This window comes from Saccopteryx leptura, chromosome 1, assembly GCF_036850995.1.
Source record: "Saccopteryx leptura isolate mSacLep1 chromosome 1, mSacLep1_pri_phased_curated, whole genome shotgun sequence".
Taxonomy (NCBI): Eukaryota; Metazoa; Chordata; class Mammalia; order Chiroptera; family Emballonuridae; genus Saccopteryx; species Saccopteryx leptura.
Window position 1 is genome coordinate 387,881,165 of NC_089503.1, and position 20,670 is coordinate 387,901,834.

At 56.5% G+C, this 20,670-nt stretch overlaps 2 protein-coding genes across 2 annotated transcripts in view; both read left to right on the forward strand.

Annotated features, from left to right (window-relative positions):
• The window catches only part of LOC136389235 (butyrophilin subfamily 1 member A1-like), a 32,849-nt gene extending 16,534 nt beyond the window's left edge, over positions 1-16,315 (forward strand). Inside the window, exons 2-10 of the mRNA XM_066361069.1 lie at positions 6,173-6,269; positions 7,507-7,853; positions 9,370-9,464; positions 9,524-9,651; positions 10,021-10,194; positions 10,887-10,913; positions 12,315-12,341; positions 14,204-14,230; positions 15,119-16,315. Coding sequence (XP_066217166.1) covers positions 6,185-6,269; positions 7,507-7,853; positions 9,370-9,464; positions 9,524-9,651; positions 10,021-10,194; positions 10,887-10,913; positions 12,315-12,341; positions 14,204-14,230; positions 15,119-15,750 — 1,542 coding nt within the window. The 5' untranslated portion in view covers positions 6,173-6,184 and the 3' untranslated portion in view covers positions 15,751-16,315. The remainder of the gene's footprint in view (positions 1-6,172; positions 6,270-7,506; positions 7,854-9,369; positions 9,465-9,523; positions 9,652-10,020; positions 10,195-10,886; positions 10,914-12,314; positions 12,342-14,203; positions 14,231-15,118) is intronic.
• Positions 1-20,670, forward strand: part of LOC136387782 (butyrophilin-like protein 1) — an 87,794-nt gene that overhangs the window by 49,687 nt on the left and 17,437 nt on the right. The window lies entirely within an intron of this gene.

Sequence of the window (20,670 nt, forward strand, 5' to 3'; positions counted from 1 at the left end):
GACTCTCGGTAGCCCCGTCCTCCCCTCCCTTTCTCATTCCCCCCTGACCTGGGGACCTTTCAGAGAGACTGGCCTCTGTGGACTGATCCTGGCTGCTCCCTGGGGGGCTGGGGACTCCTCCCTCCCTCCCTCCCTCCCTCCCTCCCTCCCTCCCTCCCTCCCTCCCTCCCTCCCTCCCTCCCTCCCTCCCTCCCTCTCGTGTCTGGGCTTCTGGGACAGCAGTTGTCACCCTGCTGTTCCTCCTCCTCTAGCCCCTCCTGACTGGAGTGGGGGGCGGCTCCCCCTGCCTCAGACCCCTCCCCGCAGTTCCGTCACCGTACAAACAGCCCCTCTACAACGTGGAGCCGTCTCCGTGGAATTCTGCTTCCTGCGGGGACCCTCGGTCTCCCACTCTTCTCTCCTCGCCCTCAGCGGGCTGGGCACGGGCTGGTTTCCCGCGAGGGGAGGGGAGGCTCCTTCACTCGGGGCTGTGCTCCGTCTCAGCAGAAACCGGGGCAGAGTCTCTGCTTCCTCCCCCCCCCCCCCCCCCCCCCCCCCGGCTCAGCTTTCAGCCCCTCCCCCCTGCCTGACCGTCTGGCTCCGGCCTCTGAGTCAGTGCCCCAGGCTTTCACCGAGGGGTCAAGTGCCCACCGGCCTGGCCGTTCTCAGCTTCCCATGCCGGGCGATCTAGAGCGCACCCAGGGGACCCTGTCCCCCGGGGCGTCAAAGCTGGGAAGTGAGGCCCCTTCTCCACCACGCTCCCCTGCCCTCCGTTCGTGCACGTTTCTAAGCTCGGTCCCACCCTTTCTCGGTGACCGACACGGAAGCGCCCTTCTGTCTGCCACGTGCGGCCACAAGGGGGCAGCAGAGCCCCACGGCCCCTGGCTAGCCCGGACTGGCCGCAGGTCTATTGTTGCCCTGGTTACTGCCCCACCCACACAGCACCCTCCTTCTGGGCGCGTCCCACGTGGGGTGGTCCTGCCTCCTCCCTCTGAGACCTGAGGCTTTAGAGAAGATTTCCGCAGCAGAGGGTTCGGAGCGCGGGGTTCTCCAGACTTTTTGGGTCACAGACTCCATCCAAGAACGTACTTTGACCACGCAGTTAACCACTATGTTGTAAACGTTATACAGATAACACTTCAAAAGAGATAAGAGCAAGCTTTGAATTTTTAAAAATAATTTTATTCATTGATTTTTATGGGAGGGGCGGAGCCAGAAATATGAACTCATAGTTGCTTCACTTTAGTTGTTGATTGGTTTCTTGTTGTATGTCCCTTGGGGGTGTATGCCAGGGGGATTTTGAGGTGACCTCAGGTTTTCAGGTTGACACTCTATCCACTGTGACATTACCGGCCAGGTGAGAGTAAGCCTTTTCTCTTCTTTTCTTCTTTTCTTTCTTTCTTCTTTTCTTTTCTTTTTTTAAATTTTAGTTATTCATTTTAGGAAGAAGAGACGGGGGTGGGGGGGGGGAGCAGGAAGCATCAACTCCCACGTGTGGTGTGCCTTGACCAGGCAAGCCCAGGGTTTCAAACTGGTGACCTCAGCGTTCTAGGCTGACGTTTTATCCACTGTGCCACCAGAGGTCAGGATCCCACAGGGTCACTTTTTGAAATAACAGCTCACTCATATTCACCTTTATTTAATGGCTTAGGTATTTACCCGGAGCTGCTCTGAAAGTGTTGAAGCAACTGAAAGATCAGAGGCGCTGTGGGCTGTTAAGGAGGAAAGCGGACTACTCACCTCGTTAGCGTGAGGATACTTCATACTAGAGCAAGAAACATCACTCCTGGTTAGTGAATAGCTTTTATTTATTTATTTATTCATTCATTTATTAGTTTTTGAAAAGACTTTACAGAGAGGTGAGAGGAACAAGAAGTTATCAATTCATAGTTGCTTCACTTTAGTTATTCATTGTCGGATTTGCCTTGACCACGCAAGTCCAGGGTTTTGAACCGGCAATGTGAACATTCCAGGTCGATGCTCTATCCCAGGGGTCCCCAAACTTTTTACACAGGGGGCCAGTTCACTGTCCCTCAGACCGTTGGAGGGCCGGACTATAAAAAAACAACAACTATGAACAAATCCCTATGCACACTGCATATATCTTATTTTAAAGTAAAAAAACAAAAACAAAACGGGAACAAATAAAATATTTAAAATAAAGAACAAGTAAATATAAATCAACAAACTGACCAGTATTTCAATGGGAACTATGCTCCTCTCACTGACCACCAATGAAAGAGGTGCCCCCTTCCGGGGGCCGGATAGATGGCCTCAGGGGGCTGCATGTGGCCCGCGGGCCGTAGTTTGGGGACCCCTGCTCTATCCACTGCACCACCACAGGTCAGGCTGTGAACAGCGTTTATTTCTTTGTGTGTGTTTGTGTGTGTGTGTGTGTGTGTGTGTGAGAGAGAGAGAGAGAGAGAGAGAGGAAAAAAGAGAAGAATGAACTCACAGTTACATCACTTGAGTCGTTCATTGATTGTTTTTCATATGCGCCTAGACAGGAGCTCAGGCTGAGTCAGTGACCCCTTGCTCAAGCCAGTGACCCTGGTATCATGTCGATGATCCCCACTCAAGTCGGCGACCCTGTGGTCAAGCCAGATGCCTGGGGACTTGGGACCTCAGCATCCCAGGCCTGGCGCGCTCCACTGCGCCACCACCGGTCGGGCAGGACAGCGTGTATTGTTAAAGCAGCCGGTAGGGGACGCAGGGGTGCGGGGAGAGGGCAGCGAAGTTCCCTGCTGATGTCCTTCCTGACAGCGCTTCCCGGCGTCCTTCCTTCCAGTGTTCCTCAGGAAAATCTGCTGTCACCTTCTCCCCCCAACACGGAATCAAAGGGCTGGGATTCTGGGGAGATAAGCTTCCGGCCCCATCATCCTGGGACGTTTCTGAGTCCAAGGTCCCTTTCTGCTGCTCCAGGCCGGGACTAGTTAGGGCGCAGTCGGGGTGGGTGGGGTTTAAGGGCAGGCTGAGGGTGGGGCGCAGGGTTCTCTTTGCGGCTCTACCCCCCCCCCCCCCTAAAGTTTCTGGATTAAGGGTTATGGATGGCAGGGCGCTGTCCTTATTTAATTTCTGTTTGCATGTGGGAGAACAGAGAGGCAGGAATATAAATCTGGTCACCCAGCCCATGTGCTGCTGAAGGGACGCCTCCTCCAGGGAGCCGACAACAGGTTCCTGCGTGCTCACCACGTTCCAGACACGCGGCAGGACACAGTGCCTCTTCTCGTGGATTTCACAGACACCCCAGAGATGAGCCCATGTCAGGGCCGTGAACAGGGTGCCACCAACCCCTCGTCCAGTACGGGGCAGGCCATGGGGGTCGGGAGAGTGGTGAAGCCCCCTTCCCCCCCAGACAGGGGCACGTTAGGTGAGACCGCGGGTGACAGTCTGATGGAGAGAGATCTGGAGCACCAGTGGGAAGGTCCAAGCTGGGAAAGCTGTGAGTGGGAGGACCTCACCTGGGGCCAGGGAGGGAGCACTGGGGGGGGGGGGAGGGAAGACGGGGAGGAGATCAGACAGGCCCCAGAGGCCTGAGCCCCAGAGAAGAGGTTTAGGCAGAGGAATCCCTCCAAGGGACAAGGCAGAGAGTTCCCAGAAGCTGACTTGAGGGGACCTTGTCCTCGGAAGGACAGTGAACCCGAGGAGGTGAGGCTGGACATGAGTCAGGGACCTCCATAGGGCGGCCGAGGCTTGGGCTGGGTGACAAATGAGGGTGGCTTGGAGCCAGGTGCTGGCTGTGACTCTGGACAGAGAGCACAGCATCTAGGATGGCCCCAAGCATCTGGCAGAGAAAACCGGGGGACACAGGCACCCCTCACTGGGACAGGAACAGCGCCGGAATGGGGGCTGCAGAGAAAGACCCCGAGCTCAGGGGTTTTCCCTGCGGCCTTTCCTGCATATCCCGCGGCCTGGCAGGCAGGGTCTGAGCCGCTGAACTCAGGCCATGGGCGATGTCAAAATATTAGCAAGCCACAGGGCCCTGACCACTCAGTGTGGACAGGCCAGGGTCTTGGAGTCGGTCCTGAAAGGTCCTTGTGCCTGGTGCGAACCCTCGGAAGCCTGGTTGTGGGGGCTTCTGGGTCATCTGTTGGTGAAGAGAGGACAAACAGCTGTACTGGCCAGTTTGTACAAAGCCTCGGTCCAGGGTGATTACGAACCAACAGGAGTCACTTCTGTCATGAGCAGACCTAGGCACACGGCTGTGCCACACTCAGTCCTACCTGTGGTTTAGAACAAACCCTGGCTAGCTGGCTCAGTGGAAGCGTCCACCCAGCGTGTGGAAGTCCCGGGTACAAATCCAGGTCAGGGCACACAGGAGAAACGCCCATCTGCTTCTCCACCCCTCCCCTTCTCTCTCTCTCTTCCCCTCATGCAGCCATGGCTTGAAAAGTTCAAGCAAGTTGGCCCCTGGCTCTGAGGATGGCTCCAGGGTCTCAAGCTAAACTAGCTCGGTTGCTGAGCAATGGAGTAGCAGCTGCAGATGGGTAGGGCATACTGGGTGGATCCTGGTTGGGGAGGATGCCAGAGTCTGTCTCTCTGACTTCCTGCCTCTCGCCCTCTCACTAAAATAAAATAAAATAAAAGACAAGCAACAGGAGTGTAGCAGCCTTTCCACACGCGGCCCTGGCCTGAGCCTCTGTCCGCCCCCTGCAGGGCTGTTTCAGCACCTGGGCCGCCCTCCGCTGCCCTGACCCCGCTGTGACCTCCAGACACCCGGGCGCTGTGCAGAGGGCAGGGCAGAGTCTGCGGGGCGCTCTCGGCAAGCTTTCATTTCTCCCGGTGGAAGGAGCCGGAGAAGGGCGGCTTCTTCACGCCGGGGCCCAGGGCCCGGTCCCCGCAGATGCCCCTGCAGCCGGGCCAGGCTCTGCTGCACCCATCTCTCCGCACGAGGGTCCTGACACCGGCCTTGCGTCCGGCAGCAGGTTTGGGGCTCTGAGCGTGGACTCGGGGTCTGCCGGGGTCCCTGGTCCTTCTCTCGCTGCTGCTGCGTTTAGAGTCGCTCCGACAGTCCCGGAGTTTCGCAGCAGGTAAGCTGGTCCGGACACCGGGGATCCAGAGGAGGAAGCAGGGAAGGAGGGGCTGGGTGGGTGCGGGCAGCGCGGGGAGATAGCGGAGCTGCAGGAAGTCCCTGGAGAGCCGGGCGGGGATCCTCGCAGAGAGAGGAGAGTCCCTGCTTGCCGTCTGCCCGTCCGAGGGCCTGATGGGGCACCTGCCGCACGCAGGGCCGTCCTTGGTCCGGAGCAGGAAATGGAGGGAGGGATGGAAACGAAGGTGAGTTACAGAAGTGCGCAGAGGAAGCGCACGTGCTGTGCTGGGAGCAACGTTTCCAGAAGGGAGAGGGGGGCTTAGTCTGTTCCAATGTTCCAGCGAGTCCCCGCTGTCATTAGGAGGCTAGGGGCGGACAGAACTATGAGCAGGGGCCCACACGTCCTTCCCGGGAGGGGACTGAGTCTGCACCCTCTGTCCTGGGGAGTCACCGGTGGTGTGTAAACAATGGACAGGAAGAGGGGCAGTGCCTCCCATGGACGCAGGGGATGAGGATGGAGGGACTTCTACCCCCCCCCCTTCTTAGTGAGAGAAGAGAGAGAGAGAGACAGACTCCCGCATGCGCCCCACCCGGGATCATCCGGCAACCCCCATGTGCGTCCGTGCTCACAACCGAGCTATTCTATGGCCTGAGCCAGAGGCTCCACGGAGCCATCCTGAGCGCTCTGGAAGCAGCCCAGCCTTGGCTGCAGGAGGGGAAGAGAGAGAGAGAGAAGGAGGAGGAGGGGAAGGGTGGAGATGCAAACAGTCACTTCTGCGTGCTCTGACAGAGTCACCCCGGGACTTCCCCGTGCCTGGACGGTACCACTGAGGCCACAGCCAGGGCTGGATTCTTTTCTTCTGAGCAGCTTGTCCCTGCGCTGTGGGTGCCGTCCTGGGGTGGGAAGGGATGGATGTTTTCCCCAGCAAACGTAAGGGTTCTCTGGCTCCACAGAGGCTTTCAAAGAAGATGGGAAAAGCCCATGTCAGTCCTTTCCTGGTATCAGGGTGGCGTGGGGCCCACCACGCCCTCAACGTAATGAACCAGGAGGGAAGGCTGTGCTCTGGCTGCGGACAGCTGCCAGCCCCCAGCGCTGTGGTCCCTTGCGAGGTCCCCGAGCTCCCTCTGCTGGTCTCACCCGCCTCCTGCCCGGCGTCTCCCCAGCTCGAGGAGGACATGGAGCGTCTCTGCAGCCTGGCTGTGCGCCGCCGTCTCAGCTCCCTGCTCCTGCTCCTCCAGCTGTTCGCTGGCGGGTCCGCTGGTGAGTGTGTCCCCCCTCCTCCTGCTGCTCCTGGTGGGTGGGAGCTAGGAGGGTGGGGGGACACGTCCCCCCTCTGCCAGCTGTCTCCGCCCGCCCCAGTGGGGGCTGTTGGTGGAGGCCTCTCTCTGGATGCTCCCCAACCACTAACTGTAGTCAGATATTTAAGAACATTTACTAAGCCATGTTTTACAAGTCAGCTATCAGAAATGCAAGAACACTCTCCTCTGGCTTTCGCTTCCTTTCTCTTTTTAGCATGTGTGTGCAACAGAGACACACAGACAGACAGACAGGAAGGCAGAGAGATGAGATGCCTCAACTCGTAGCTGCAGCACCTTAGTGGTTCATTGATTGATTTTCATACGTGCCTTGACCCAGGGGAAGGGCTCCAGCCGAGCCAGTGACCCCTTGCTCAAGTCAGGTACCTGGGCTTCAAGCAGCGACCATGTGGTCATGTCTGTGATCCCATGCTCAAGGTGTTGACCCCGTGCTTATGCTGGTGAGACCGCACTGAAGCCAGTGACCTTGGCTGGGGACATTGGTCTTTCGAACCTGGGTCCTCAGCATCTCATGCTGACTCTCTATCCACTGTGCCACCGCCTGGTCAGGCTGAGCTTTCTTTCTTAACAGGCAGTGTTTTGTGCTCCCGTGAGTGATGGGAGTGAGGACAGGATTGTAAAGGAAGTAGCAATTGTCTCTAGTTTTTGGGTCACAGGGAGTTCACCAGAGGAGAAGGACAGGGCACCCACAGTTAGGGGCGGGGTGTGGCTGAGTGACCAGGAGCTCAGACTGGGCCACAGGTGTGTCCTCTGCTCAGTTTCTGGTCCTGTCCTAGGAGGACCAGGGTGGAGCTGTGGTTCTCAGAGGGTGGTCCCCGGGCATCCCTGCCAGCTCCCTGGGGAATGACTTGGGCGCAGAGGCTCTGGGGCGGGGCCTGGCGACCTGTGTCCAGGCCCCCTGCTGATTCCGATGCTCCCTGGACGTGAGTACCCGGCTTACAGCCCTTCCCGGAGAGGTGGGGACAGGAACAGAGGGGGATGAGGGGGTCGTTTTGACATCCTTTTGGGGTCACAAAGTGTTGGTCAGAGGACTGGGCCCTGACTCAGAGTCGTCACAGCTCAGCCCATCAGGACAGGATGGACTGTCACCTGTCCCCACCTGCCGGGGCCCTCTGCCTGATGGCGTGTTCCGGCCTCCATTCAGCATGTCCCATTTCTCTCTCTTGTGTCTGTGTCCACAGAGGAGTTCTTGGTGTTTGGACCCGGAGAACCCATTGTGGCAGTGCTGGGCAGGAACATCTCACTGCCCTGTGGCCTTGCATCAGGCATGAGTGTGGAGAACATGGAGCTGAGGTGGTTCCGCTCCAAGTTCTCCGAAGCCGTGTACGTCTATCAGAACGGCTGGGAGCAGACGGAGGAGCTGATGGCGCAGTACGCGGGGCGGACCTCGCTGGACAGGGAGTTCCTCACCCAGGGGCGGCGGCCGTGGTCATCCACAAGGTCCAGGCCTCCGACAACGGGCTGTATTCCTGCTTCTTCAGAAAGGGACGCTTGTACGATGAGGCCACTTTGGTGCTTAAGGTGGCAGGTTGGTCACTTGATCGGCACTCTGGGGTCCTGGAGTTGGGGGAACCTGGGGGACAAGGTCATTCAGCCGCTCATTTTGCAGACGAGGAAAGGGAGCCCATCCGCTCTTCCGCTTACTCAGTAGGGTACACGGAGGCCCTCCGCTGTGCCAGGTCCTGTCCGGGGCCCCTGGGGTGTTCCAGTGAACCCGAGGTCCCTGCCCTGTAGAGTTGTCGTCTGGAGACGGTACACAGACGCATAGTTAGATGGTAGGTTAGAGGGGATGTCAGGGGTGGTTAGGTCTTAGGATAAAAGGTCAAGAGGAGCAGGGGGAGGGGCACTGGGTGTGGGGCGGGGCGGGAAGGGAGGTGTCACGGTCACACAGGGGCTCTGCCGGGTCCTGTTGACAATCTGAGCAAAAGTTCTGAGGAAGTTGGGGGTTAGCGGGTGCTTATCTGGGGTGAGGGTGCTAAGCTCAGGGAGCACTCAATGTAAAACCCGAGCCAGGAGTGAGCTGTGTGTCTGTGCTCCCGAGGAGGCCATTGTGGTTTGTCTGTAAGATGAGTGAGCGAGTGGGAGGTGGTAAGGGGTGACCATACCGGAAGCCAGACCCCTGGTGTGGGTGGGATTGCTGCCCCCTCCCGCAGCTGTCAGGGAAAGTTCACAGGGAGTGCTCACTCCAATGGGCGCTTGAGTTCACCAGCCAACGTCCCACAGGCCACTTGAGGTGACCGGACTGACTAGGAGGTGAGGAGGCAATGACTGGTTTCCAGCAGTGAACAAACGAACAGTCCGTGTGGCCGGAGTGTGTGGCCCAGAGGAGCACAGGTGGTGGGAGTTGGGGTTGGGGTTCAATGGAAAGAGCAGAGCGAGGGGAGGCAGACACCAGCTCATGGGGACGGTATGCTATGGACTTTGGATGCATCTCTGGGAGAAGTCTACCACGTGGTGCGGGAGCACTCCCCTTGCAGAGGTGAGGCTGTCTGGGGTGAGCAGAGCTGAGGCGCAGGCGCAGTTACGAGGTGGGGAAGATGGTCGCCTGGCTGAGCGCAGTGGCACTGGGTTGGGCAGGGTGCATCAGAGAGCTCATGAGGTTTATACAGTTGATCCAGCTGAGTGAGGAGATTTGGGGACGCAGACCGTTTTCAGGGAGAAGACTGGGCTGCAGAGACTCCCAGGGTTTTGCTTTGGCTTCTGGGGAAAGACTTTTTCGTGTTAAGTAAGCATTGCACCACAATGCGAGGCTCACCAAGCGATCTACCGGATAGCCAAGCAGACACGACCACTGCACGCATGTCTCTGATGAGCAATTACTAGTTCTCAGGAGAGAGGACGTGAGAGCGCCACTGTCCCACATGGTTCACCCTATATTTACCTGGTAATTGGGGTCTTTATCACAGGAGGTGGTTTTACAACTTAGAGCACGTGCCCCCTTGCTCTACCCCTGCCCTCCCACAGGCAGGGGGGCAGTGGGGTGCTCCCTGCCCCGATGTTGACATTTGAAAGACACAGTTCTAATTCTCCCCGCCCCCCCGCAGGTGTGGGCTCTGCGCCCCGAGTGCACATCACGGGGCCGGAGGAGGATGGCGTCCTCGTGGCGTGCAGCGCCTCAGGGTGGTTCCCGAAGCCGCAGGTGCAGTGGAGAGACCTCCGTGGGGAGAAGTTCCTGGCCTTCTCTGAGGCCCACGCCAGGGACGCTGCAGGGCTGTACAGCGTGGAGGCCGCCCTGGTGGTGAGAGAGCGCTCCGTGGGCAACGTGACCTGCTCCCTGCTGAACCCCATCCTGGGCCAGGAGAAGGCGATGGCCATCTTCATCCCGGGTCAGTGCTGCTGGTCTCCCCGTGGAGCTGGAGGGCGGCGGGGTCTCCTGGGGAGCCGGAGGGGGCGGGGTCTCCCGGGGAGCTGGAGGGGGCGGGGTCTCCCGGGGAGCTGGAGGGGGCGGGGTCTTCCTGGGAGCTGGAGGGGGGCGGGGTCTCCCGGGGAGCTGGAGGAGGCGGGGTCTCCCGGGGAGCTGTAGAGGAGGCGGGGTCTCCTAGGGTTGATGGAGGGGGGCGGGGTCTCCCAGCAGAGCTGGATGAGGGGGCGGGGCCATGATCCCGCGGGCGGGGCTGGGCTGTCCTGAACCAGGATTCTGATGGGTCCCTGGCCGGGTGCAGAGCCCTTCTTCTCCCAGGTGTCTCCCTGGACAGCAAGAATGTGGCTTTTCCTGGGGAGCGTGGCCGCACTGGGGCTCCTGCTCCTCGGGGCTGGCTATTACACCTGGAGACAGCACTCCATGTGGGCGAAGGCGCGCGGAGAACAGGCGACGTTGCGCGGGGCTAAGGAGGACAGGCAGACTAAGGAGGAGGCGCTGAAGGCCAGAGGTAAGGCTGGTGGGCGTGGAGGCCGGTGCCGAGACGGACAGGCCGGTGGCCATGCCAGACTCCAGGGCTTCAGCTCTCCAGGGAGACACAGGGCCCTCAGCCCGGAGCAGGAGGCTGCGGAGATTCAGGGAGGGCAGCTGGAAGCTCGGGGGTGGGAGTTCGGAGTCGGAACTTGTGGGGTAGAGAGAGACCCTTTGTCGTGCATGCCCAGGCTCACTGTCTTTCTGGGAGTTCAGGATGGTTTTCTCTCTCTTTCAGATGAACTCCAGGTTCAGCTTGGTAAGTTCTGCTTCTTCTCCTGGTCTGTTTGTGTCCCCTTCATGGGACACATTCTGGTTCTTTTTTCTTTTTTTAAGTGGGAGAGTAGAAATAGTGAGACAAACTCTCACATAACGTCTGGGGCTCATGCTCCAATCAAGTGAGCTACTTTTAGTGCCTGAGGAGACACTTCCAATGAGCCGTCCTCAGTGCCTAGGGCCAAGACTCAAACCAATTGAGCTAGTGGCTGTGGGAAGGAAAGAGAGAGAGAAGGGAGAGAGGGAGGGGTGGAGAAGTGGATGGTTGCTGTGTGCCCTGACTGGTAATCGAACCTGGGACGTCCATAGGCCAGGTTGAAGCTCTATCCATTGAACCAGCTGACCAAGGCTGGCATTCTGGTTCTTAGCTCTCGTGTTTCCTGTGTTGTCTTTCAGAGTGGAGGAAGGCAGTTTACCTGGCTGGTGAGTGACTCTCCACATATCCTTGATGCTCTGTCCCACCTGTGCCCGGGAGTCCCTCTCCTTTTTTCTGTCTCGGCACACACATGGGGACCCCTTTTCTTGGGGCGGCAGTGGGAGCCTGCGGGAGGTACAACCCTGGTCCCTGGGCTCCACGTACGGTGGCTTCCATTTGGCCCCCAGTGCTGGGAACCAGGTTGGATGGAGGCCCCAGAGACTGTCATCACCCCGAGTCTCATTCCCGCCCTGACCCGCCCACCGTCTGGCTAGTTTTCTGGTCTTCAATGCCCCTGCTCCCGGTCAGCACCTGGAACGGAGTCACGTAAATAAACGGGGTCAATCAGTTTAGGATTGTGGCTTCCTCCCCCCCTGAGACACCAGCCAGGGAGTCTGTTCTCCCCAGTCCCTGAGGTGCTTGCTGATCAGAATGTCCTGGGAAGACTGGGTTACCACACAGGGGACGGGATGGGAGGGTGTCAGTGCCCCAGGACAGAGATGCTTATCTTTAGAAATAACTGACCTGAGAAGGATTGGCCCTCTTTACCCCAGAGCTCACCTCACACCCCTTCCTTAAGTTAATGCCTTTTGTGAGTTATACTTTTTATTTAAATTAATGAGAAGAGAGGCAGAGACAGACTTCTGCATGTGCCTCAATCCAGATCCACCTGGCAAGCCCAGTAGGTGGTGAAGTTCTGCCTATATGATATGAGGCTTTGTTTGCATCATTGCCCGGCAACCGATATATTTTTAGCGCCTGAGGGGGCTATTGAGACGTCCTAAGCACCTGGGGCCAAATTGCTCAAGCCAATCAAGCCATGACACCTGAAGAGAAGAGAAAGAGAGAGAGAGAGAGAGAGAGAGAGAGAGAGAGAGAGAAAGGGGAGGAGTGGAGAAGTCACTTCTCCTGTGTGCCCTGTCTGGGAATCAAACCCAGGACATCTACATGCCGGCTGATGTTCTACCACTGAGCCAGCCAGCTGGACCTGAGTTACACCTTTATTAGAAACAGATTGGACAGAAAAGTGTTTTCATACAACTATGGAATAATTTATATTTTATTTCCTAAACGTTTTCAATACCGACTATAATTTTTCACCCCCAATGGCAACCCTGAGCAGCAAGGGACACAGGATATTTTGCGATTGTTTCAGCACAGGGCAGCTCAATGGCCACCCACAGGTCACATGGCAGCAGCCGGCAGTGGTGGCACTCCGCCTGTAATGAGGGCTTCCTGGCCTGAGGTCGGGGTTTCCCGCCACCCCTGCTGGCCGCAGGTGGCAGAGGCCGTCCCCTCCCCAGCCCCCGCCCTGTGAGTGGTCTCCCCTGTGGGACAGAGGAGGCAGGAGACGGGTGCTGAGCAGGCTTGTTGGGGCTGAGCTCTCACTGGGGTGTGTTCCCTTTCAGCTGGAGGGAAGGCCCAGCTGTATGCAGGTAAGGGACTCACTTCCTGTGGCCTCCCCTCCCCGGCCTCCACCCTGTCCCCTTCTCTGTCTGTGCACCTCACACCAGGGTGGGGCTGGCGCCCCTGCTCTCCTTGTCACGTGTGTGCCCTCCATCTGAGAGTGCAGGGACCCCTCCTTGGGACACAGCTGTTGTGCACTGTGGGCCCGTCCTGGATTGCAGGTCACCGTTAGGGCCAGCCATCCATCCTGAACACTCCCTGTTCTATTGGTACTTCTTATCGTTTTTGTATTTTTCTGAAGTGAGAAGCGGGCAGGCAGGCAGCAGACTACCTCATGTGCCCGACCTGGACCCACCAGGCATGCCCACCAGGGGGCGATGCTCTGCCCATTTGGGATGATGCTCTGCTGCAACTGGAGACATTCTAGACCCTGAGACAGAGGCCATGGAGCCATCCTCAGCGCTCGGGCCAACTTTGCTCCAATGGAGCCTTGACTGCGGGAGGGGAGGAGAGAGACAGAGAGGAAGGAGAGGGGGGAGGGGTGGAGAAGCAGATGGGCGCTTCTTCCGTGTGCCCTGGCCGGGAATCGCACACAGGACTGCCACACGCTGGGCTGATGCTCTAGCACTGAGCCAACCGGCCAGGGTTTCTATTGGTACTTCCTGGTGCAGTGACAGAGGAGAGGTCAGTCGTGAGGACAGATCAGCGATGTCTCTCTGGAAGGTGTCAGCGGTGCTGGGCATAGGACATGGCATCTTTGGGGGGGGGCACAGCAGGGTTTCTCCTGGGAGCTCTCAGTCTCTCTGGGGAGCAGAGGACAGGTCAGTATATATAGGTTCATCTATACAGATAGAGAGTTGATTTTTTTTCTTCCACCAACTGTGAAAAGAAGAAGAAAATCTGTTAGTGTCTGTCCTCTTACTGAACACTTGTCTTTCCTGCTTTGACCTCGGTCTCCCTTCCCAGCCTCCTCTCTGTTGCCTCCTAACTGGGCGGGACTTCTCTGACCCTGGATCCCGAGTTCTCTGCACTCACGGCTCAGTCATCCTCCGAGTTCAGCCCAGCCAGGCTGCGTTCTCTCTTCCCACGGCTTACAGACAACTTATAAGATCAGCTTAATTTGTTCTTCATTAATAAATGGACATTTCCCTTCCCCCCCTTATATGAGAAGCAGGGAGGCAGAGAGACAGAGTTTCGCATGTACCCTGACCGGGATTCACCTGGCAAGCTTCTTATGGGGTGTTGCTCTGCCCATCTGGGGCCATTGTCCTGTTGCTTGGTAACCGAGCCATTTTAATGCCTCAAGTGAGGCCATGGAGCCATCCTCTGCACCTGGGGCCAACTTGCTCTAACTGAGCCACAGCTCTGGGATGGGAAGGGAGAGATAGAGAGGGAGAGAGAAGGGGAGGGAAAGGGGTGGAGAAGCAGATAATTGTTTCTCCTGTGTGCACTGACCGGGAATCGAACTTGGGACATTGACATGCTGGGCCAATGCTCTACCATGGAGTCAAACGGCCAGGGTGTAAACGGACGGTTTCATACCCAGTTCTTTTCAAGAAAACCTAGTGTTCAGGATGGTTGTGTGGCTCAGGACTTGAGAAAGCAACTCTGATACTCAAGTCTGGGTCCCTGTGTTCAGGACGGTATCTGGACTCTCAGTCGCTGAGTGTTTAGATTTTTGGCTTAACTTTCATGGGGAGGTGGCAGCGTGACAACCGTGTGTGTGTGTGTGTGTGTGTGTGTGTGTGTGTGTGTATCAAAAAGAAACAAATGCACCAGCTGAGTGTTCCCTGAATATTTCCCCTGTAAATCGGGCATCAGTGTGTTTCAGAAAAGTAGGTTCCGACCCAATGTCTGCAAATCTCTGACGTGACACGTGGCTCTCTTGCAGATTGGCGGCACGAGAAGTTCCCGTCCTGTGAGTGACTGTGTTTCTATTTATCAAGTGAGAGGCAGGGCGGTGGTGAGATAGACTTCCCGCATGCACCCCGACTAGGCTCTAGCCAGTAACCCCATCTGGGACAATGTTCTGCCCATCTGGGAGGGATGCTCTGTTGCTCAGAAACCCAGCTATTCTAGTGCCTGAGGCAAGGCCATGGAGCCATCCTCAGTGCCTGGGGCCAACTCGCTCATTCCAGCCATGGCTGAAGGAAGGGAAGTGAGAGAAAGAAAAAGAGACAGAGAGAGAGAAAGGGGAGAGTGGGAAGGGTGGGGAAGCAGATGGTCACTTCTCCTGTGTGCCCTGACCAGGAATCGAACCAGGGACTTCTACACGCTGGACTGACACTCTACCAGTGAGCCAACCAGACAGGGCCTAGTGACTGTGTTTTCTGGGTGCTCCTCCAGCTGTCCCCACAACCTCGGCCCTCCTCAGTGCTCTGTGGTGATGGAGACACTGGCGCCATCCCTGGTGCTGGGCTCTCCTGAAATCTCCAGGGAAATGGATGGCCGAGGGCTTTAACCAGGAGAGGGGTCTGATGTTCTGTTCTCTGTGTTTCCTGCTCTGGGTTGGATGGACCCCTTGTTTAAACCGTGTTCGGGGCTGGTGGCTCTGGCTGACACTGGCGGTTAAATAGATATTCCTCACTGTTGGTGTCCAGGCTGGTCCTCAAGGTCCATGTGACACATCTAACCCCAAATAAGTCCTGTGTTTCCTTCTCCTGTTTGGAGGGCAGTGGGCTTGAGTCACAGGGCTCTCACCTCAGGGGGCTTAGCCATCTCCCCCCTGCAGCTAAGTGTGGGGGGAGTTGGTGCCCGTGTTGTGGGGCAGGACAGGGCTTCTCAGGGTTTGCCCCTCTCTCTGCAGGGCTCGTCACCCTCGATCCAGAGTCTGCTCATCCCAGCCTGGTCATCTCTCAGGAAAAGATGAGTGTGACCTTGAAGGACTCCCATGAAGACTCAGTTTCTACCTGCAGCGTGCTGGGCCTTGAGGGCATCACGTCAGGGCGCTGGCACTGGGAGGTGGCGGTCACCGACGGGGACAACAGCGAGTGGGCCCTGGGGGTCTGCAGGGGGGATGTGAATAGGAAAGGCTGGTACAGAGAGTCCCCAGACAGGGGGTTCTGGGTCGTGGGGCGGTTTGAATGTGGCTATTGTGCCTGCACTGTCCCTGAGACTGTTTTTGAGAAGAGGTTTTTTGACAGGGTGGGGGTTTTCTTGGACTACGACGCAGGGGACGTCTCCTTCTACAACATGACTGATGGCTCCCACATCTTCTCTTTCCCTCCAGCCTCCTTCTCGGGGACCCTCTTTCCATACTTCAGGTTGAGATCAGGGGGTGTGTCCCTGGCCATCTGCCCCAAGGTGGGTGGGCCCGAGGGGCCTCCTGTGCCCCTGAGCCTCCCAGGGGCGGGGATCAGCTCAGCCTCTGGTGTCGATGAGGTTGAGTGTCCTCTCCTGTCCTGCAGTGTGGAGCCCACGCTCCCGTCACTGCCCTGACCCCCTACTGACTCTCCTTCTGAAGATGAACTTTCCTTGTGGCTAAAGCTCTGAGGTCAGTCCCGCCAGGTGGAGTGCCACCCTCCTGCCCGGCTGCCGGCTCCGCCCGTGTGGTGACAAACACCGTCAGGTCCTGCCTTGTGCTCGGGCAGCAGGTTACAGAAGGTGACCGAGCTGGTTTGGGACAGGCCATATTTTGATGTGGAAGTTGTTTCCCTTCTGGAGTGAAACACATTTCATGGCCTCGTTATACTGTTCGAACCCGAAGGGGGTGAGGGGCTGAGCTGCTCTGCAGAACCGAGTGGACCTTCCTTCATCCAACGTGGGTTTGTGCAGAAAATCCGCTGGGCCCAGTGACGGTCGTCTGCAGATCTATTTTGGGGGCTCCTCACCATCTGAGCTGAAAAGTTGGCTCTCCAGAAATCTCCAGGGAAATGGATGGCTGAGGGCTTTAACCAGGAGAGGGGTCTGCTGTTCTGTTCTCAGTGTTTCCTGTTCTGAGAGGGACGGAACCCTTGTTCAAACGCAGTAAAGTATCTGTTACGTGTGAAGAGGCTGTGCTGTGTTAATTTCGGGAACCAAGGGGAAGCCCGTGGGCCCCCCTTTAGTGTGTTAGTACCGGGTGGAGAGAGGAGAATGATATCCAGGTTCAGTGTGAACGAGTGACCCAGCGATCCCCCTTCTGGGACTGTATCTGAAGAAACCGAAACACTAATTCAAGAGGACACAGGCCCCCATGTTCACTGCAGCGTTCTTCACGGAGCCGCGATGTGGGAGCAGCCCAGTGCCTGTCAGTAGGTGACTGGATAAAAAATCTGTGCTATATTTACGCAATGCCATACTCTTCGACTGCAAAATGGAAGGAACTCTTACCTTCTGCAGCAGCACAGATCGAGCTGGAGAATACTGTATGATGTTAAGTGAAATAAGCCAGGCAGAGAGACACAAATAGCATATGATCTCACTCATATGTGTCATTGACTGAACTAAGTCAGCTAACATACAGAATAGAAAGTGACTGCTGGATACAGGGAGCAGCCTGCCAGCGGTCAGAGGGGAGGGGCCGGGGGCCTGATGAAAAAGGTGAAGGTGTAATCATATCAGCTTCAACGCCTGAGCGGTGAAAGCCCGTAGCACCATGAGAGGCAGGCGCTGGTGTGAAGGAGAGAGGTTTCTTCAAGAGCCGGCAGCCTGAGAAGACGGGGGAACGGCTGTCCCGAAACCCCATGAATCTCTCGGTGCAGACAGGGTTTTTATGAGGAGGGAGATGGAGAGGGAATGAACAAAAATAGAACAAAGCAATCAGAAGGAAGGGGTTGGGAGTTCTCTGCTGGGTGTGGGTGGCCGGCACTCGTGCGGGCAGCTCGGGGTGTTCAGATCAATGATGGAAGGTCCAAAAGTCTCCCGGAACCGCTGTATCTGAGGGTCGGCGTCTGCTTCTTTGGTTGTTACAGGGACTGAGGCTAGCAAGCGAGTTATCGAGTAGGGGCGTTGTTCTCTGCAACAGGTGACCCCACATCCCTGCAGTCAGGTTGTCCTCTGGGTCTTAAGCAGGACTCAGAAGTGGCCCCGTCAGTGTGGTGGGAGTGAGGAGGAGGAGGCCGCGTGAGGTGGGGTCATGTAACTCCTGCTTCCATTTATTCTTCTTGCTCTGACGTTAACCCGTGATGCGCACCAGCTGAAGGGGAAACAGGCTTCCCAACTGTCACCTGTACTTGGCCAGAGGAGAAAACACTGGATCAATCACATATTGTCATTACAGACTACATCACTTTGCTCACTGAACTAGCAATACTGAATCATGGTTAGAAGAGCCACAGTGTGGATTTCACATTCTACAGAAACTCTTTGATAAGCTTACCCTGTAACTACATTCTTATTTAGCTCTATGTTATGGTAGTCAGACTAAGGTCAGTCAATAAGCAGTATTACATATTCATTCCCAGTGTCAAAGGGATTAAACATGCCCGGCCTGTGGTGGCACCGTGGACAGAGCGTCAACGTGGAACGCTGAGGTGGCCAGTTTGAAACCCTGGGCGTGCCCGGTCAAGGCACATGGGACAAGCAATCTATGAATAACTGAAGTGAAGCGACTGTGAGCTTGTACTTCCTGTCCCCCCTCTCCTCTCTCTGCGATATCAATCAGTGAGAATCTTTACCAGAAAAGGGATTAAGCAAGGGACAAATCATACCTACTAGACAGCAGTGTGGTGGGAGGTATGAGAGAGGGAGAGGTGGGGAGGTAGAGGGCGGCAGGGGGAGGTGGTGGGGGGTCAAGGGGATGAATGGTGATGGAGAGGCTTGGGGAGGTGAACACACAACATACAGTATACAGATGATGTATTGTGGAATTGCACCCATGAAACATGTAATTTCATGAACTAATCCCACCCCAATAAAATCAATACAAAACAAGTGAATGTCTTTCTAAGGGTTAAAAAGAGAAAGGTGGGCGTGAAGAAGAGAGTTTCTAGGTGCAGGGTGAAGGGCAGAAAGCTGTGGCCGGGAGCATGCTTCCAGTCATCAGTGTATCGGCTCTAGTACTCCCAGGTCCAGTGGTAAGGTTAGTTATAATAATAATAATAATAATAATAATAATAATAATAATAATAATAATAATTAAACCTTAGCAAAGAAAAGGAAGCAGGGCCCTGGGGACTCCGATCTGCAGGAAGGAAGATGTGCTCACTCTACCTGCAGAGAACTCTGATTGGCTGTGCTTCTCTGCAGAGAACTCTGATTGGCTGTGCTTCTCTGCAGAGAACTCTGATTGGCTGTGCTTCTCTCTGTAAGAGGAAAACCAGAGTGGGAAGTGGAAGCCGGGAGTCAGGCGATCAGATCTGACCTGCCACTGATTAGAAACAAGGAATGAAGTAGAAGGTTTGCATGTCTTCTGTATCTTCTGTGTTGTGTGGTTGTCTGTACATAGTAACCACTGTCTTCCTGCCTCTTCTCTGTACCCTTAGGCGTTCATAGAAGTTGTTGGGGGTTATGTTTAGATAGTCTTTGAGGTAACAGTCAGCTGGGTTGTGAATTGTGAGGCAATTTGCAATACAGATAGAGCAGTGTTAGATACAGTGCCTGGTACTCTGTCTTCTCATTCTGTGGATAGGGTGAGAGTTTCTTCACTTGTCAATGGAACTTTGTCTTTTTATTTATTTATTTATTTTTACTTTTTTCTTAAGTGAGAAGCAGGGAGTAAGAGAGACAGATTCCCGCATGCTCCCCCACTGGGATCAACCTGGCATGCCCACCAGTGGGCAATGCTCTGCCCATCTGGGGAGTTGCTCCCTTACTTGGCATCCGAGCTATTTTAGCACCTGAGGTGTTAGCCATGGAGTCATCTTCAGTGCCTGGGGTCAACTTGCTCCAACCGAGCCAGGGCTGTGGGAGGAGAAGGCAGAGCGAAGGAGAGAACTGAGACGGGTAGGGGTGGAGAAGCAGATGGGTGCTTCTCCTGTGTGCCCTGATTGGGGATGGACCCCGGACATCCACACGCTGGGCTGTCACTCTACCACTGAGTGAACTGGTCAGGGCTACAAAGGATCTTAGTGACAGTCTTGCTGGTGGTTTTCTAGCCTTTTCATTTCATCATATCAAAGATAGAGGATTTTTTTTTTTGATCAAAATTATTCTTCAAAAAGGGATTCAAGGTCAGTGTTGTGGTTGAGTTTGGCCCCTTCTGGGACCCCCTCCCCACTGCCCAACACCACCCAGAGTGCCTCTCAAAGATTCCTACCAGATCTAGGGTTCTGGGGAACAGTTTGAAAACTGCTCACTTTATCTGTTTTCTAAAATCCCCTCCTTTGCTAAGATCCAGGGAGAGGTGACCTGGGATCCTGCATCGGTGCCCAGTCCTGCCCTTGGTCAGCTGTGGCTGCAGAGGGCACGGGGCAGGCAGGGCAGCGGTGCAGGTGGAAGCCAGGACCTCAGTTCTCGCGTTCTTACTGAATGGCTCGAGTGGACACTGGGGCTGACCCTCCTGTCCCCTCTGCAGGAAAGGGCGGGCATGCTCAGGACTGCGGTGGGCGGGCGATCCCACCCCTAATCTGCTGGGAGGGAGATGAGCGCCCTCCCGCAGTGAAGATGTGATGGTGCCTCTGGGGCGCCCAGGGAGGGTGATGGCTCCCACCTCAGCCCAGAAGCTGTGCGCTCCATGGGTTCGGGCCTCCACCACATGCGCAAGCGCAGGCCTGCCCACTGGGCTACACTACCGTACTCTCGGCATCCTGTGACTGCCTCATTCCGGCGGCAACGGCGGCAGGGTGCGGCTTCATATGTCCGGGACCTCGATTTATTGTTTTTAAATATATCTAGGTTCACTCCAACCATTTTTTAAAATATAGGTCTTCCCACAGCGTCCCACAGATTAATGTTTCCCTAGCCCCCCACCCCCGGAGCTCCGCCCCCTCCTCTTTTTTCTGATTCTCCACTTTTGACGACGGAGCGTTTGCTGCGGGGACCACCTCTCTATGGGGTACTGACTTCTCCTCAGTGGAGGTGAGGATGGGGAGCCCCCTGAGTCCCTAAGAGTGCTCTGGGCGGGTGGATGTGGGCGGGGCTCCCTGAATCCTGCCCGTTTGAGCCCAGGAGCTCCACTTGAGGCCTGACTCTGCCTTCCTGTGAGCTGGGGGGCTGGGGAAACAGAAGCCCCCTGTCCCTGCCACCCCCCCCCCTCAGAAGCTCTGTGGGTGAATGTGACCTGTTACCCGCCCCCTGGCAGAAAGGCTTCCTTGTCAGCTGTCTGGACCTCCACTCACCCAGGATGTCCAACTCTTGGCGGCTGGAAGGGAGGAGCAGGCTGACCCCCGTTCCAAGAGGCAGAGGTGGGTCTGTGGCTGGGAGGGCCCTTCAGCCGCTGCTGCCCGTGCCTGCCCCCTGGGTGCAGCTCCAGGGCCGGGCAGGACCCTCACTGGTCAG